The sequence below is a fragment of the Balaenoptera borealis genome (genome assembly GCF_965194805.1).
Source record: "Balaenoptera borealis genome assembly, chromosome: 18".
Taxonomy (NCBI): Eukaryota; Metazoa; Chordata; class Mammalia; order Artiodactyla; family Balaenopteridae; genus Balaenoptera; species Balaenoptera borealis.
The window spans coordinates 65168402-65186088 of NC_138877.1; the positions used below are offsets into that span (position 1 = coordinate 65168402).

At 39.0% G+C, this 17687-nt stretch overlaps 1 protein-coding gene across 1 annotated transcript in view; it reads left to right on the forward strand.

Annotated features, from left to right (window-relative positions):
* The window catches only part of LOC309615811 (ATP-binding cassette sub-family C member 4-like), a 204891-nt gene that overhangs the window by 144697 nt on the left and 42507 nt on the right, over nt 1-17687 (forward strand). Inside the window, 1 exon segment of the mRNA XM_082365781.1 lies at nt 5273-5422. Coding sequence (XP_082221907.1) covers nt 5273-5422 — 150 coding nt within the window.

The following is a 17687-nucleotide window of genomic DNA, read 5'->3' on the forward strand; positions in this document are numbered from 1 at the left end:
ACTCTTGCTGCCCGAAGCAGGGCACTGGGTCTGTCTGGCCTGTTTCCCAGGCACCGTGTGCCCACTTAGCTGCAGGTTTCTCTCCCAGCCCAGCTGTGGGTGCCAGTTCTTCCTGCTGACAGCCAGCCCACCTGAGCTCAGGTACCTGTGTTCATGTCATGCTTTAACTGTCTGGCATAGGATCCATATGGTAGGCCTGTTCTTTTAACTGCAGCTACACTTCTCCCCGCTTTCTCTTCTAGCTACACAGAGGGGCATAATAAGCTGCCAGGCCATCCAGGTGATAAGGAGGCCATCAGCAGAATGGAAAAGAGGCCGATGCAAGTGTATTTGAGTCCCGTCCTGTGACTTACGGGCTCCATGATTTCAGGCAGACTAATTAATCTTACCAAGTCTCAATCTTTTCTTTTGCAAAATGGAAGTGATAGGACCTAACCTCTAGGGTTGTTGAACAACTTAAACAAGATAAGACACTTAAAGCACCCAGCATGGAGACCAGCATAGAGTAAATGCCTGGACAAAGATTGTTGTCATTTTCATAGTGTGTAAAATGACCGTAACCACTTATACTGTATCAGTTGTCTGCCCCGTGAAAATGTGAGGTTGGCCATTTGCAATTGCATTTATGGCGGTAGGACCCATCTGCCATGTCTTTTCTCTGTCCAACTTATCATATACCTAAATAATATGGTAATCAATTTTCCATAAATTTCTCCAGCTTGAGTTAAAAATCTCAGCTCCCTACATAATGCCTGTTTGTCTCACGACACCACAGGTAATACAAATAATACAAAGGCAAATCCAATACAGATCATACTGTCAACACATACAGTCCAGTTGAAAAAATAAGGAAAAGGCCATATTAGCTTTGTAAGATAGAAGGAGGTCATCATTTTTATGGAACTTTAGAAAAAGATGGTATCACGTCTATTAGGGTTGAGAGAAGTCCACAGGAGGGGTCAGGGAGAGCATTTCTGAGGAATTAGGCCGGTGAGGCAGACTTAGTGATATATGGTTAGGGTTTCAGCATGTGGAAGGCATTCCGGGAGGTGGGACCAGCATGAGCAAAGGCACGATGCCCTGATTCAGTGAATGAAGAACTAGGCACCTGCAGAGCATTCAGGGAAAAGAACTGCCCGGTGTATAGCACACATTTTCACGTTCAGCCGTCACAACTACCTAGTAACCCTAAGGAAGCTGCCTCGTGGAGATGGAGGATGGAGAGGTAAGCGGGGACAGTTTTGTAGCAGAGACTTCCCGGGGTGGAGAGACGGGCACAGAGCCACCTTCGGGAGTTTAATCTGAGAAGTGGGTGCGCGTGGACCAGAGTGGGCAGATGCGGAAGGCAGGGAGCCAGTAGCTGCTGGGCCTCTGGCAAGACGTCAGGGAAAGTGATTCCACTTTTTGGACTCAAACTGATGTCAATTAAAACAAAGTTATAACACCTAGGTTTGCGAATGTGCACCTAGGTTTACGAGTGGGAGTAGAAAATGGTATCCGGAATTCCCTGGCAGTCCAGTGGTGAAGACCCAGCACTTTCACTGCTGTGGGCCCGGGTTCAATCCCTGTATGGTTAGCTAAAATCCCCCAAGCCATGCAGCACGGTCATAAAAAAAAAAGGAAAACAAAATATTATCATATGTCTGGAGGGTAGGTTGGCGCTACTTAACGGCTTCCTCTGAAAGTGTTCATACCTGTTTCTTATCAGTTGCACACCTAAGAATTTCTCTTAAGGAAATAATGAAGGTTGTTTGCAAAGATTTAGCTTCAGTGATATTTAACAGAGTTATTTATAATAGCAAAATACTGGAGACCATCTACCTATCCGGAAATTGGGAGTTAGTTAAATAAATGATCACACATACTATAATATTATGTAGCCATTAAAATAAATACTTTTATGAAATACTGAATGAAAGCAGATTACAACAGTATGTTCATGTTAATCCCATTCTGTTTAAGTATATGAGCTTGTATCTTCAAGAACACATCAACATACAAGTCTAGAAAGTAAAAACATCAACATCTTAAGAATGGTGTTTAATCAGAGTGCTGGGGTATAGCTAGAATTTACTTTTCAAATTCATTTGCACTGATTATGATTAAGGAAAGAGTTTCAAAGGAAAGAGACTCAGTGAGGGATTGAGTCATGAAACATTGCAGGAGTAGAATCTGCAGGGCTTGGCACCATGCTGGACTCAGGGAAAGCTGGAAGTAAGGTGGACATTGTGAGCCGCTGAGCCTGAGAAGTAATGAGAGTAAAGTGGGGAAGTCAGAGGAAGCAGCTGTTTTGTGTGGGGCATTGGGTGTTGATCATGTTGAGTTTGACGTATGAAGAGAGATCCAGGTGCAAATGTCTAACAAGTTGGTGTGTTAGAGGCCAACCCTGGCCTGTTTGAGAAAATAGAATGGGTATGTCACAAAACACTGAAATAAGACTGTCTCCAAGTGTCTTTGGTGTTAGGAATGTAAACTTACTGATACTGGTGACACTCTCCACGGGCAATTGGAAAAACCCATTGGTGTCCTGGGAAAGACTTCCAGAGTGTATTTTGATAACTGAATGGCAGAAACAGCCAGAGCAGATTTTCTTTGAGTTGCCTTTTTCTTAGGCACTCACAGTCCTGTGGTTGTGAGCAGCCCTCGGTGCCCCTGCATATCTCTGCCGTTTACCAAGAGTCTACAAATGTTCCAGTTTGCGCAGATGGATCAGTTTCAGTAGAGCTGATAGTATGGGAACATATGCACATTCTCACAGACACAGTTCTCGCCTGTGTCCTGATGTGTGTTGGTTTACATATGAGAACACCCAGAAATACAGGCATACCTGGTTTTATTGTGCTTCACAGATCATGCATTTTTTACAAATTGAACATTTGTGGCAACCTTGCATCAAGCAAGTCCATTGGCCCCATTTTTCTTAACAGCCTTTGTTCACTCCCTGTCTCTGTGTCACATTTTGGTAATTCTTGCAATATGCCAAATCTTTTCAATATTATTATATCTGTTATGGTGATCTGTGGTCAGCATTCTTTAATGTTACTACAACCCAATGAAGTCTCAGATGATGGTTAGCACTTTTTTTAGCAATAAAGTATTTGAAAATTAAGGTATGTACATTGTTTTTCAGATATAATGCTGTTGTACACTTAGTAGGCTACAGTATAGTGTAAGCACAACTTTTATATGTACAGAGAAACAAAAAAATTCTTATGACTTGCTTTATTTGGTGATATTCACATTATTGTGGTCGTCTGGAACCAAATCCACAGTATGTTCAAGGTCTGCCTGTACACAGAACACATGAGTCATATATATATACACGCACTAGGGCCTGCCTATATGCAGAGAATGGCCCATCTATATTACATATATTAAGGTTTAACATAAGGTATAAAATGGCTACAAAATAATAAAATTAGCTAAACTCACTTTTCTTACATTTAATCTCTATAGAGATAAATTCTTTTTTGAAATGCTATGATTGATTTTACAGACAAAAATTCGAAACTTTGGAGGCATTCAAATGAGAAAATATGAAAAGTTCCCAGCATTCTGATTACATGCTCAGAAAGACTTAGTTCTTCTCTGTTTAAAGCCGTGAGTTTTAAAAATTTGCTGAATAAATTTACAAATGATTGAAAGCATGTCTTACTCCCCACATCGATTCCAAATTTCTGAATAGAAATGAAATCATCTCTTGGGAAGCTCCCACCACAGAGTTGGGCAAGCTTATTGATAAAAAAGGCCAGTTTCTGTATAGTACATGTTTGGATGCACACATTTAAAAGCCAGTTTTTACAGTATAGTTTTATTCCTGACCAGCATTTTACCTGCATTATATTGATTCCTTAATCTTATTCTTAATGCACTTAATTTCTCTCTACTTTGGCTTTAATAACTAGACTGAAACTTGCATGTATCTTTCCAAGGAGCAATTGTAAGTATTAAGTTGTTTATAAAATGCCTTTTGAACTGCTCAGAGGAAAGGTCCCATATAAGTAGCCAATGTTGTTTGTGTTGTTGTTGATCTCATTATGTGTATTTTGTCTGCTGGCTACTGTCTTTTACGGCACTGAGACCTGCATTTTATAATTTTAAGACGTTTCCTTTCAAGACAGGGTATAATTAAGATATTTAACATCAGGAAGTGATTTAGTTTCTCTACCAAAGAATAATTCCTCTTAAATAATAGATCCCTGAGAAAATGAGTACTTGTTTGTGTATAACACTTCTTACTTGACTTGTTGACATCTCTGTAAAATTACCCACATAATTCTCAAGGTCAAAATGCCTAGACAGTAGGAATAAAGCTAATTTAAAAGTGAACTTCTTATGGGCCACTTAGGATGGGGTCCCCAACCCCCGGGCCGCAGACTGGTACCAGTCGCAGCCTGTTGGGAGCCGGGCCGCACAGCAGGAGGTGAGCAGCGGGTGAGCAAGTGAGGCTTCATCTGCTGCTCCCCATCGCTCCCCATCGCTCCCCACCGCTCCCCATCGCTTGCTCGGACTACCTACCGCCTGAACCATCCCCCACCCCTCCAACCCCGCCTGTCCGTGGAGAAATTGTCTTCCACGAAACCAGCCCCTGGTGCCAAAAAGGGTGTGGACTGCTGACTTAGGAGACTGCTAGCTTTTATATATATATATATATTTTTTAACATCGTTATTAGAGTATAATTGCTTTACAGTGGTGTGTCAGTTTCTGCTTTATAACAAAGTGAATCAGCTATACATATACATATACCCCCATATCTCCTCCCTCTTGCATCTCCCTCCCTCCCACCCTCCCTATCCCACCCCTCTAGGTGGTCACAAAGCACCGAGCTGATCTCCCTGTGCTTTGCGGCTGCTTCCCACTACCTATCTATTTTACGTTTGGTAGTGTATATATGTCCATGCCAGAGACTGCTAGCTTTTCACTGCCAGTAGATTGATTCTGTTATTTTTAACTCTTTTTGGGACCAGGGGGTCTCAACCAGGGGACATTTGTCAATATCTGATATTTTTGGTTGCCAAAATGTGGGAGATGCTTCTGGTATCTAGTGGGTAGAGTCCATGGCTACTGCTAAACAGCCTACAGTAATACACAGGACAGGCCCCTGACCCCCCAACAATGAATTATCTAGCCTGTAATGTCAACAGTGCCATGGTTGAGAAACTTACAGACTACTCTTTATATAGAACGTTAAAAATTCATCTTCAACAGCCAGGGTTTCTCCTAGGTTTGTTACATATTGTTAATTCTTAATCCCGATGGATCTCTTTACAGGTTGGCATTGTGGGAAGAACAGGAGCTGGAACAAGTTCCCTCATCGCTGCCCTTTTTAGACTGTTAGAACCTGAAATTTCCATCGATGGGATCTTGACAACCGTAATTGGATTTCACCATTTAAGGAAGAAAATGTCAGTTGTACCTCAGGTATGCACATCAGAACATTCTCACATGTTCTTTTTATAAGGCACCTAAGTTTAATTGCTTTTAAGTTGATTAGTTTTTTCAAATTGCATGAAAGTGTCGATCCGTTTTCCCCCAATAGAGCATATTTTTAGCAGCAGGTGTTTTCAGCAGATACTTTCAGCAGATACCAGGGTTGGTTTGTTTGTTCTTTCATTTGTTTTGTGTGCATGTGATTTAATAACTGACCCAGACAGATTTCTGGACTCATACTTCCTCAGGTGCCACATTTTTATCCACTGATAACCACATAATACTGAGAACAAACGATAAATGATTAGTTTAGCACTGGACAGGTTCCTATAGAGAAACACGAATTTTAAGTGTCTTAAAGATGGAATTTTGCTGTAGGAAATAAAGCTACTTTTTCAAAGGTGATTATCTCCCTGGAAGGCTTGGTGAAACTGTGGAGCTTTGAGAATTAGAGGGTGTATTGATGGTCTGGGGAACCTTTTAGAATTCAACCCTTAATAAATGATTAACCAGGCAGGCAGTACAGAATAATGAGGAAGAGCACAGGCCACGGAATCCCATCTCTGTGCTCTTCAGTCTTCTCCCCCTTACAAGGCAGCTGACAGGACCAACTCATCGAGCCGCTGTGAGGACTAAATAAGTCAGTGCATGTGGAGTGCTTCCCAGAGACCCTATACACAGTTGCTGTGACGGTGGAGCGTTGAACTGACCTTCTCTTCCTGGGCTCTGCTTCTGTTCTCTTTTGTTCTGCTTCTTAAAGATGTATGACTTTCAGGGATTGTTTTAGAGACTGGATTATATGCACAGGAGAAGCTCCTGCCATTCCTTATGGTTCACCCACCCCACAAAATTCAGTGAATATTTGTTGAGTAATTACTATCCTACAGGTATATACCCAAGGGCAACATAGGCCCTGTGCCTTCATCTTCCATCCTGCCCTCTGCTTTGACAGCCTTGCTGATTTTGTTTTTTAATTTTGAGTGTTTCTTTTTTTTAAATTCTCTACAATTATCTGGCCATCAAGGGAAGCTCAGAAAAACACCCTCTTGAGATGAGAAACACAAAGAGGGGACGACACAAAAAGATCCAGGCAAATGTTCATCCAGAAATGTGGGTATAATGAGCTCTGTAATGCCTGTTTATTAGGAAGCATATAGAACATGGCACCCAAAGGAAGGAGAACGTGGACTTGTGTCTTATGACTGAGTACAGCTGTTGCTACCTACCCCTGGCCTCTAAAATACCTGGAATTACTCTAAGTATTTTTGAAATCAAGATATTCCTTTCAGGCCACAGTGAGATGCCACTTCACACCCCTTAAGATGTCTACTATTAAAAAAAAAGAAAATAACAAGTGTTGACTAGGATGTAGAGAAATTACAGTCCTCGTGCATTGCTGGTAGGAGTGTAAAATGGTGCAGCCACTGTGGAAAACAAGATGGAGTTTCCTCAAAAAAGTTAAAAATCGAATTATTATATGATCCAGTAATTCTGCATAAGGTTATAAACCCAAAAGAATTGAAACAGGGTCTTGAAGAGCTCTTTGTACAAGCATGTTCATAGCAGCATTATTCTCAATTGCAAAAAGGTGGAGGCACCCAAGGGTGCATCAACAGATGAATGGATAAACAAAATGTGGTACATATATATACAATGCAATATTATTCAGCCTTATAAAAGAAGGAAATTCAGACACATGCTACAACACAGATGAACCTTGAGAACATTATGCTAAGTGAAATAAGCCAGTCGCAAAGGACAAATACGGTATGATTCTACTAATATGAAGTACCTAGAGTAGTCAGTTCATGGAGACAAGAAGTAGAATGGTGGCTGCCAGGAGCTGCCAGGATGGAGAAGTGGGGAGTTGTTGTTTAATGGGTACCGAGTTTCATTTTTGCAAGATGAAAGGAGTTCTGTGGCTGGATGGTGGTGATGGCTGTACAACAATGTGAATGTATTTAATACCACTGAATTGTACACTCAAAAATGGTTAAAGTGGTAAATTTTATGTGTGTTTTACTACAATTAAAAAGAAATTTTTTAAGACATCCCTTTCAGGAAAAATGGGAAGAACTTTTCAGTACATATAATCCCTGTATTTAAAGATTTCCTCTGGCTATTAGATTCATGACTTAGTGATTACAGTAGAAAATAAATGAGTTTAGATTCCCAAGTTTTAAGTTTTGATTGTACCCATTTCTGAAATGGCCAAATGAGACTATTTAGTAGAAATAATGGGCATGTCTCTAAAGTCCTTTCATATTCTCGGATGAAAGGATCTGGAAGCGTGCCCTGCATTATCTTTAATGTTTCTTAATAAGAAAAGGCTGTATGTTTGTGTACGTAAAGAACTCTATAAATAAAGAAAGGTTGGATGATTCTTGGCTCTGCCGAAAATGTCTGGAAGCACATCTGAGCAAAGACTAAACATACCTTGACATCACCAGGTTTTGGTTCTGTTCCATCAGTTTCCACCCTACTTTTGAGCATGCTCTGTGTACACACTCCAGAGAGTGTGTTTATAGAACAGCGCTAAGCTTTGTATCCATGTAGATAATGATCACCAACCACTGTAAACACAGAACCTTTATTTTCCACTTTTTATGTGTTTGTCTCCAGGGTGCAGTGTTGGTTGATTAGAGAGAGAGAATCTGTAGACACTGTGCAATGTGTAAAGGTCCCAGGAAATCATTCAGGAGGCATCCAGGGATAGAATGTTTAAGAGCGTAGACTGAGTGTCAGTATGACCTACATCTTTATTCCTGTTCTGCCTCATACGAGTGTGTGACCTTGATGAAGTCACTTGGCTTCCAAGCTTCAGAGTCCTCCTCATTCTTAAACCAGGTATAGGAACTACTGCCACACAGATTTGCTGTGAAGATGTAAGTGGGTGTGAAAACATTTGTGGCCCATGCCTGGTTCTTGGGAACACTCAGTCGATAGGAGCTATCATTGTTCTTAAGGATCAGGGCACTAAACTTTTAGGTATTATTTCTACTGATATAAAAAGAGTAACACATTTTGGACTGACTTTGCTCTTTAATTTCTGTTAATGTTTTTGTGATCCTTGGTGATTTTCTTTATATTTATTCCTTATAATAAAAACCAAATTGTTTCCATCAGGATTGCAGCCTATATGGAAATTCAAATATGGATAACACTATGAAAAGTTGTATTCTCCAAATAACTCATACATGCTAAAGAGTATAAACATAAACCTATGTTTTTTTAATATACAAAATTATCATTTCTAAAAAAAAAAAACCAAATTGTTTATATAAATTTAAAGAGTAAAGAAAAAAAAAACAACAACACAGGAGTTTTGGGGAAAAGCATTAACAGAGAAATGTATCTAATTATTTTCTACCAAGAACAAGAAGAGAGAATATCACTTTTTTATATTCTTTTGATTTCTGGCTCCCCTCCCACCAGGTTCTTTCCTGACTACCACCCTGTACCCACCTGTACTTTCCAGTTCCCCACCAAGACCTCCGGCATTTTTTTCTCATCCCTCCCCACATTCTCGACTATATTCTTCCTCTCCTTGAAGAGAGGGCCTGTGTCTCTCATTTCTGTTGCTCTAGTGCTTGTTGCAGGCCCTGACAAGTTACACAAGTATTAATAATAATTCCTAACAATCGCAGAATCCTTAACATGTTTTAGCCTCTTTTCCCACCATCTGCCACTTAATCCTCACAATTCTCTCGTCATCCTTATCTGACAGATTTAAAACCCAAGGCATTGTGAGCTTACCCCACTTACCAAGTAAGCGGCAGAGCCAGGATTCAAATTGTGGGTGTGTGTGGGTTTGGTTTTTTTTAATTGAAGTATAGTTGATTTACAGTGTTTCAGGTGTATAGCAAAGTGATTTTATATTATATATATAAAAGTTATATATATGTAAATTTTTCAGATTCTTTTATAATATAGGTTACTGCAAGATATTGAATATAGTTCCCTTTGCTACAAAGCAGGACCATGTTTATCTGTTTTATATATAGTAGTGTATATTTGTTAATCCCAAATTCCTAATTTATCCCTCCCCATCACTTTCCCCTTTGGTAACCATTAGTTTGTTTTCTGTGTCTGTAAGTCTATTTCTGTTTTGTAATTAAGTTTATTTCTATCATTTTTTTAGATTCTACATATAAGGGATATGTGATATTTGTCTTTCTCTGTCTGACTTACTTCACTTAGTATGACAATCTCTAGCTCCATCTGTGTTGCTGCAAATGGCATTATTTCATTCTTTTTTATGGCTGAGTAATATTCCAGTGTGTGTGTGTGTGTGTGTGTGTGTGTGTGTATTGTTTCTATGTCTTTGCTATTGTAAGTAGTGCTGCTATGGACATTGGGGTGCATGTATCTTTTTGAATTAGGGTTTTCATCTTTTCCGGATATATGACCAGGAATGGAATTTCTGGATCATATGTTAACTCTTCTTTCAGTTTTTTAGGGAACCTCCATACTGTTTTCCATAATAGCTGCACCAATTTACATTCCCACCAATGGTGTAGGAGGGCCCCCTTTTCTCCACACCCTCTCCACCATTTATTTTTTGTAGACTTTTTAATGATGGACATTCTGACTGGTGTGAGGTGATACCTCATTGTAATTTTGATTTGCATTTCTCTAATAATTTGTGACACTGAGCATCTTTTCATGTGCCTGTTGGCCATCTGTATGTCTTCTTTGGAGAAATGTCTGTTTAGATCTTATGCCTATTTTTTGATTGGGTTGTTTGGTTTTTTGATATTGAGCTGTATAAGTTGTTGTATATACAGAAATCTGTTGCATTTCTATACACTAACAACAAACTATCAGAAAGAAATTACGGAAACAATCCCATTTACCACTGCATCAAAAAAGAAAAAAAAGAAAACCTAGGAATAAACCTACTTAAGGAGTCAAAAGACCTGTACTCCAAAAACTATTAAGATTCTGATGAAAAAAATGGAAGACAACACAGATGGAAATATGTACTGTGTTCTTGGATTGGAAGAGTCAATATTGTTAAAATGACCATACTACCAGAGCATTCTACAGATTTAATGCAATCCCTATCAAATTACCAACGGCATTTTTCACAGAACTAGAACAAAAATTTTTTTAATTTGTATGGAAACAGAAAAGACCCTGAATAGTCAAAACAACCTTGAGAAAGAAGAAGGAAGCTGGAGGAATCACACTCCCTGACTTGAGGCTACACTAAAAAGCTACAGTAATGAAAACAGTATGGTACTGGCACAAAAATCACACCCATAGATCAATGGAACAGAACAGAAAGCCCAGAAATAAAACGACACACTTATGGTCAGTTAATCTAAGACAAAGGAGGCAAGAATATACAATGGAGAAAAGACAGTCTCTTCAATAAGCGGTGCTGGGAAACCTGGACAGCTACACATAAAAGAATGAAATTAGAACATTCTCTAACACCATACACAAAAATAAACTCAAAATGAATTAAAGACTATTAAACACCTAGAGGAAAACATAGGCAGAACACTCTTTGACATAATTCGCAGCAATATTTTCTTGGATCTGTCTCTTAGAGTAATGGAAACAAGAACAAAAATAAACAAATGGGACCTAACTAAACTTAAAGTCTTTTGCACAGCAAGGGAAACCATGAACAAAATGAAAAGACAACCTACGGAATGGGAAAAAATATTTGCAAATGATGCAACCCACAAGGGATTAATTTCCAAAATATACAAACAGGATTCAAATTTAATTTACGGAGATTTCTGACTCCATAACCTGAGAAGCTAACCACTCTGCTAATGACTTCAACGCACTGTTGACCACTGACACAATAGAACTGCTTCTTATCATGATTTCAAGTGTATGTGCACGTGCGCACACACAGAGAGGAACAAAAATTTCACAAAACAATATTACTCTTGCTCTGTACTCTGATATTTTCTATTTTATCAGTTCTATTCTAGTTCATATAAAAGACAAAATGATGGTCATGAGGTACAAAATTGACATCATGATCCATTGGTTGCACCTGCAGTTTGACAAACACCACCCCTCACTGTCCCCCTGTTGGGCTGGGCTCCTGGTCCATGTCAGCATCACACCAGGAGCTTCATTGTTGTTCCAGATTCTCATAGCAGCCCCACAGGGTTAGCCCTGTTTCCCAGTTAGGGAACTGAGTCTTGAGGAGATTAATAACTTACCCTGAGTCAAATAGCAGTAGAATCAGAATTTAAAACTGTCTGACTCCAAATTTATTTTTTTTCAATAAATGTTTGTTGAACTTAATGATGTTCTCATCAGATATTTTCCCCATTTTTCCTACCACCCCATTCAAAATGATTCTCCAAACCATAACAAAAGTGAGTAAGTATAGAGCAAAGGTGGAAGATACTACTCCTAATGCTATGTCCCTTATTTGGAGAGTATCAGTTTAGAAATGTGTTATTCACTTATATGTCATGGGCTAATAAGTGTCAGGAGAAGATACTCAAACTCTTACCCTCTAGAGCCAAGAGCACTTTCTCTTTACAATGTCTAGCTGGCTGCAGAGGTGGAGAAAGTCTGGTCGTTTGGTTACTTGAAGTTACTTATCTAAGTGCAGAAAGCTTACATCCCTCTTCTCCTAAAATGAGTAGGAAGCAGTGTTGCATGTGTCTCAACACCCTGATTTAGGGAACCTAAGAAACTGCGAGCAAACTGCAGAGGGGGAGCCCAGTGCTGTTTCTTTGAGTTGCCCCGCTTAGGTGGGCCAGGCCCCCATCATCTTCCCTGGCTCCCTGTGATCCTGGGAGTAGCAGCGAGCTTCCAGGATGTTCTCTCTCCCAGGCTTATCACCGTCACTGTTGACCCCCCCCCCCCATGAGCATGTCGGAATTGGGGGAGATGTTATAGCAGCAAAGACCTGCATAGGATCCAGAGGCAGGGGAGTGGTGACAATCAGTCTTGGAGGTCTGAGGGGAACTTTCAAAAACAAGTACTGTATTTGTAAGAATGAACTCCTCAAACTGTGTTTAAAATTTCAGGAATAAGCAAAAAATGGAAGCACTTCCTAGGTTATTTCCTTAAACAAAACAGGTAGATGAAATGTATGCAGCATTTGTGCTCACCATCTGAAGTAATTAAGTATGTTCCCCAGAAAGAACACCAAGGTGAGATTATATTCAGGGAGTAGCTTGCTAATCTGAAAGGATCTGGAAAAATGGATTTCAGAACTTCTTTGGATGATCCTTTACACCTAGAGGCCCTTGTCCTCTTGGCACAAAGAAAATGTTTTCAGTTGAAGAGGGCTTCCATGCAAATTCAGTATTTATGATTGCAGCCCAAGGGTTGACACAGATCAGCAGCCATCATCTTTATCATGATTAAACAGATTGATGTTTTGTATTTAATAGGCTTTATTTTAAATCAAAGCAAAAGCTAAGTATTTTTTTAAATAGCCCACTCTGCTCTTTCGGTGTTTTACATTCCCTGAGTTTTCTTCAGTAGGTTAAAGAAGGTGAACTACAGCTGTCTCTTTAAGACTTCTCCCTGGTTACCTGGTTTTATTTCCCTTTTTTTCTTGTTGCGAACAAAACTGAAAGACAGAAGAGGCGGATGTGCTGTTACTAGTAAAGAAATACAACTGGATTCTAGCCTAATGCAGTCGGCCCTTTGTCTCTGACACTGTGAAGTCTGCATTAAATCCCTTGGAACTGCCCCTGGAGCCCCTGAAAGAGAACTTAATGGGACTTAAATTCTTTTTCCTTTGTTGGCAAAGAGTCTTCTTTTCTTCTGAGTATGGATGATGATCAGTTCATTCAGAGGCTACACGATTTAAAAAAGGAGAGCAAGAGGGAAACCAAGATTTAAAGTGATTTCAGATGATTCCCTCATTCTTGAAACAGGTACACTAGTTGACCCTTCAATAAGGTCCTCCAATTAGAAATGAGAACATACCTCTTAGGAAACAGCAGCAGTAGCTGCTTTTGATGATAGATTTTAATAGAGGGCAGTTTCCCAGTTTGGGACTGAAATAGGGCAAACTGTTGTGTATTATCTGCGTAATTTGTAACCACTTGTACTGCTTTTACCTTGATCCCAAGTTGTTTTAAGCTTAGAAGGTTAGTGGGTAGGGTTTCTTTTTAAGATAATGAGGGTCTTGTCTTCCAGCAGAGTACGCAAAAGATCCAGTAAGACTACAGTTTTCAGTCTTGCAGTTGTGTTGAGGGATGATCAATTTACTACATTAAATGCTGTAATTTAGAGTGGCCATTTTGGGGTCACATTCCTAATATGAACTTGTGTTATGTTAGTAACAAAGGAAAAAATTACTACTGAATATGGCACAAAGGATTAAATTAGAGAAGTGTAAACTTTAAACCATGATGAAAACAGTTTTGAAGCTAGTGCTCCATTTAAAATATTACATTGAATAAGAGTATTGGTTTTCCTGACTCTGCTGTGCCAGCTAACTCTTATTTAATGAGGTTTAATTGTGTACCTTCAGAAAAAAAATATACATGGGCCAGTAAATTTAGTGTATATTTACATGAAGTTTGTGTGTCCTACCATAAATCGCTACACTGAAGTGTTCTGCCTGCACTTATTATAAGATTAATTTAGTAACTTCATTGCTTAGAGGTGGGTAATTTAAATAATCATATCTATCAGAAATGATCATTAATTTGCCCTTATCTGCTCTTGCAGTATGTGTCTACTGTGAGCACTTTTATTACCTTTTGAAGATAATATAAGGGTCTCTTATTTGGCAAGTGATGAAGGTAGAATGAGTAGAAACCAAAATGAACACCATGCATAAAATACATTGGCATATTTAAACGGACATTTTTCAAAAATCGCCTGCTGGCTTTAAAGAAAAGTATAGCTTCTATCAGTTGATGTTATAATAAATCATTCTTTTTTTTTTAATTGAAGTATAGTTGATTTACAAAATTGTGTTAATTTCTGCTGTACAGCAAAGTGATTCAGTCACACACACAAACACACACACACACACACATTCTTTTTTATATTCTTTTCCATTATGGTTTATCACAGGATATTGAATATAGTTCCCTGTGCTATACAGTAGCACCTTGTTGTTTATCCATTCTATATATAATAGTTTGCATCTGCTAACCCCAAGCTCCCAATCCATCCATCCCCCATCCCACCTCCCCCTTGGCAACTGCAAGTCTGTTCTCTATATCTCTGAGTCTGTTTCTGTTTCAGATAAGTTCATTTGTGTCATATTTTAGATTCCACATATAAGTGATATCATGTGGTATTTATCTTTCTCTTTCTGACTTACTTCACTTAGTATGGTAATCTCTAGGTCCATCCATGTTGCTGCAAATGGCATTATTTCATTCTTTTTTATGACTGAGTAGTATTCCATTGTATATATGTACCACATCTTTTTTTTTTTCAGAAATTTATTTATTTTTAACATCTTTATTGGAGTATAATTGCTTTACAATGGTGTGTTAGTTTCTGCTGTATAACAAAGTGAATCAGCTTTACGTATACATATATCCCCATATCTGCTCCCTCTTGAGTCTCCCTCCCACCCTCCCTATCCCACCCGCAGGTGGTCACAAAGCACCGAGCTGATCTCTGTGCTATGCAGCTGCTTCCCACTAGCTATCTATTTTACATTTTATGTACCACATCTTTATCCATTCATCTGTCAATGGACATTTAGGTTATTTGCATGTCTTGGCTATTGTAAATAGTGCTGCTATGAACATAGGGGGTGCATGTATCTTTTTCAATAATAGTTTTGTCTGGATATATGCCCAGAAGTGGAATTGGAACCTCCATACTGTTTTCCACAGTGGCTGCACCAACTTACATTCCTAACAGTGTAGGAGGGTTCCCTTTTCTCCACACCCTTTTCAGCATTTGTTGTTTGTAGGCTTTTCAATGATGGCCATTCTGACTGGTGTGGGGTGGTACTTCTTTGTAGTTTTGCTTTGCATTTCTCTAATATTTAGCGATGTTGAGCATCTTTTCATGTGCCTGTTGGTCATCTGTATGTCCTCTTTGGAAAAATGTCTATTTAGGTCTTCTGCCCAGCTTACAATTGGGTTGTTTGTTTTTTTGTTGTTGAGTAGTATGAGCTGTTTGTATATTTTGAAAATTAAGCCATTGTCAGTCTCATCATTTGCAAATATTTTCTCCCAGTACATAGGTTGCCTTTTTGTTTTATGGTTTTCTTTGGTGTACAAAAGCTTGTAACTTTGATTAGTCCTATTTGTTTATTTTTGCTTTTATTTCTATTGCCTTGGGAGACTAACCTAAAAAAACATTGGTACGATTTGTGTCAGAGAATGTTTTGCCTGTCTTCTCTTCTAGGAGCTTTATGGTGTCATGTCTTATGATTAAGTCTTTAAGCCATTTTGAGTTTACTTTTGTGTATGGTGTGAGGGTGTGTTCTAACTTCACTGATTTACATGCACTGTCCAACTTTCCCAACACCACTTGCTAAAGAGACTGTCTTTTCTCCATTGTATAGTTTTGCCTCCTTCATCAAAGATCAGTTGACTGTAGGTGTGTGGGTTTATTTCTGGGCTCTCTATTCTGTTCCGTTTATCCATAGTCTGTTTTTAATGCCAATACCATGCCATTTTGATTACTGTAGCTTTGTAGTATTGTCTGAAGTCTGGGAGGGCTATGCCTCCTGCTTTGTTCTTTTTCCTCAGGATTGCTTTGGCAATTCTGGGTCTTCTATGGTTCCATATAAATTTTAGGAGTATTGGTTCTAGTTCTGTGAAAAATGTCACGGGTAATTTGATAACAATTGCCTTAAATCTGTGGATTGCTTTGGGTAGTATAGTCATTTTAACAATATTAATTCTTCCAATCCAAGAGCTTGGGATAGCTTTCCATTTCCTTGAATCATCTTCAGTTCCCTTTATTAATGTTTTCTAGTTGTCAGCATAAAAGTCTTTCACCTCCTTCATCAGGTTTATTCTTAAGTATTTTAATTTTTTTTGATATGATTTTAAAAGCGATTGTTTTTTTACATTCCCTTTCTGATATTTCACTGTTAGTGTAAAGAAATGCAACCAATTTCTGTATGTTAATCTTGTGTCCTGCTACCTTGCTGAATTCATTTATCAGTTCTAGTAGTTTTTGTGTGGAGTCTTTAGGGTTTTCTATATATAGTATCACGTCTTCTATATATAATGACAGCTTTACCACTTCTCTTCCAATTTAGATACCTTTAATTTCCTTTTCCTGTCTGATTCCTGTCTAAAAAATCATTATATTTTCATTCAACTTTTCATTGAAATTTTACTGATTTTGAAATACATATTTGGCATATCATAACAAAGAGAAGTATTCTTATTTACTAAACTATGTTCTTCCATCGAATACTGCTAAATAAACACGTGAAATTGCCCAATATGTCCTTTTAGACTGACAGTATAGACTTAAGTGAGGACCCTTATTGCAGTGGGAAATCGTTAAACTTATTTTTTTTTCTTTTTATGACAATCAGAAGTGGTTTGATGATAATTAGCAGAACCTCCTTAAGGCCTAAAGAGTGTCTGAGGGCTCTGATTAAAGCTCAGAATGAAGCAGCTGCAGGCATTGGTCGGGGGCTCAGAAGTGAGGGACTCCTCTTTCTGCAGAGAATGCCACTTTCGTCCCCCAGTCGTTGGCGAGCTTCATCCCCTTTGAGGAGTTTCCTAAAGAGAAGGTGAGGGAGGTGACAATAGAGAGAGGCTTTGATTATGAAATAGGTGATTGAACTTTAAGTGGGTATCCCTGTTCTCTTGAGCCACAAAAACAACCCTTCCCAAACGTGCTGATACTGTGAGCCCATTCATTGCTCAAGAAAGTCTATCTTTTAAAAACAAAGAGAGGTTTTTTTTGTGGATTAGCTCAGGTAACGCCTCTATAGAGTGTACTTTGAAAACCAGGTGGACAGGTCAAACCTTAGACCTCTTACAGGAAGTAAATTTGCTCTATGAGAGGGGCCTGAAGGAAAAAATTGTGATGGGCAAAGAAACATTCTTGTCATTATTATAAGCAAAGAGACCCTGTCTCACTTCTCCCAGTTGGGCTCAAAGCTGGTTCATAACCTGGCCTCTTTCAGGCCCTTTATCTCCTGAAACACCAGTCCTTGAAGAGACCCTCATTTGGGCCCCAGAGTAGAATCCTGCCCATGGTTTAGAGCATTGGGGGGAAGGTGAAGGAGAGTCAGAGGAGAGGGAGGAATATTGGGGACCAGCCTCCCCTTGACCGGCCACGTTATTTGTGTAAACCTCATGGAAAC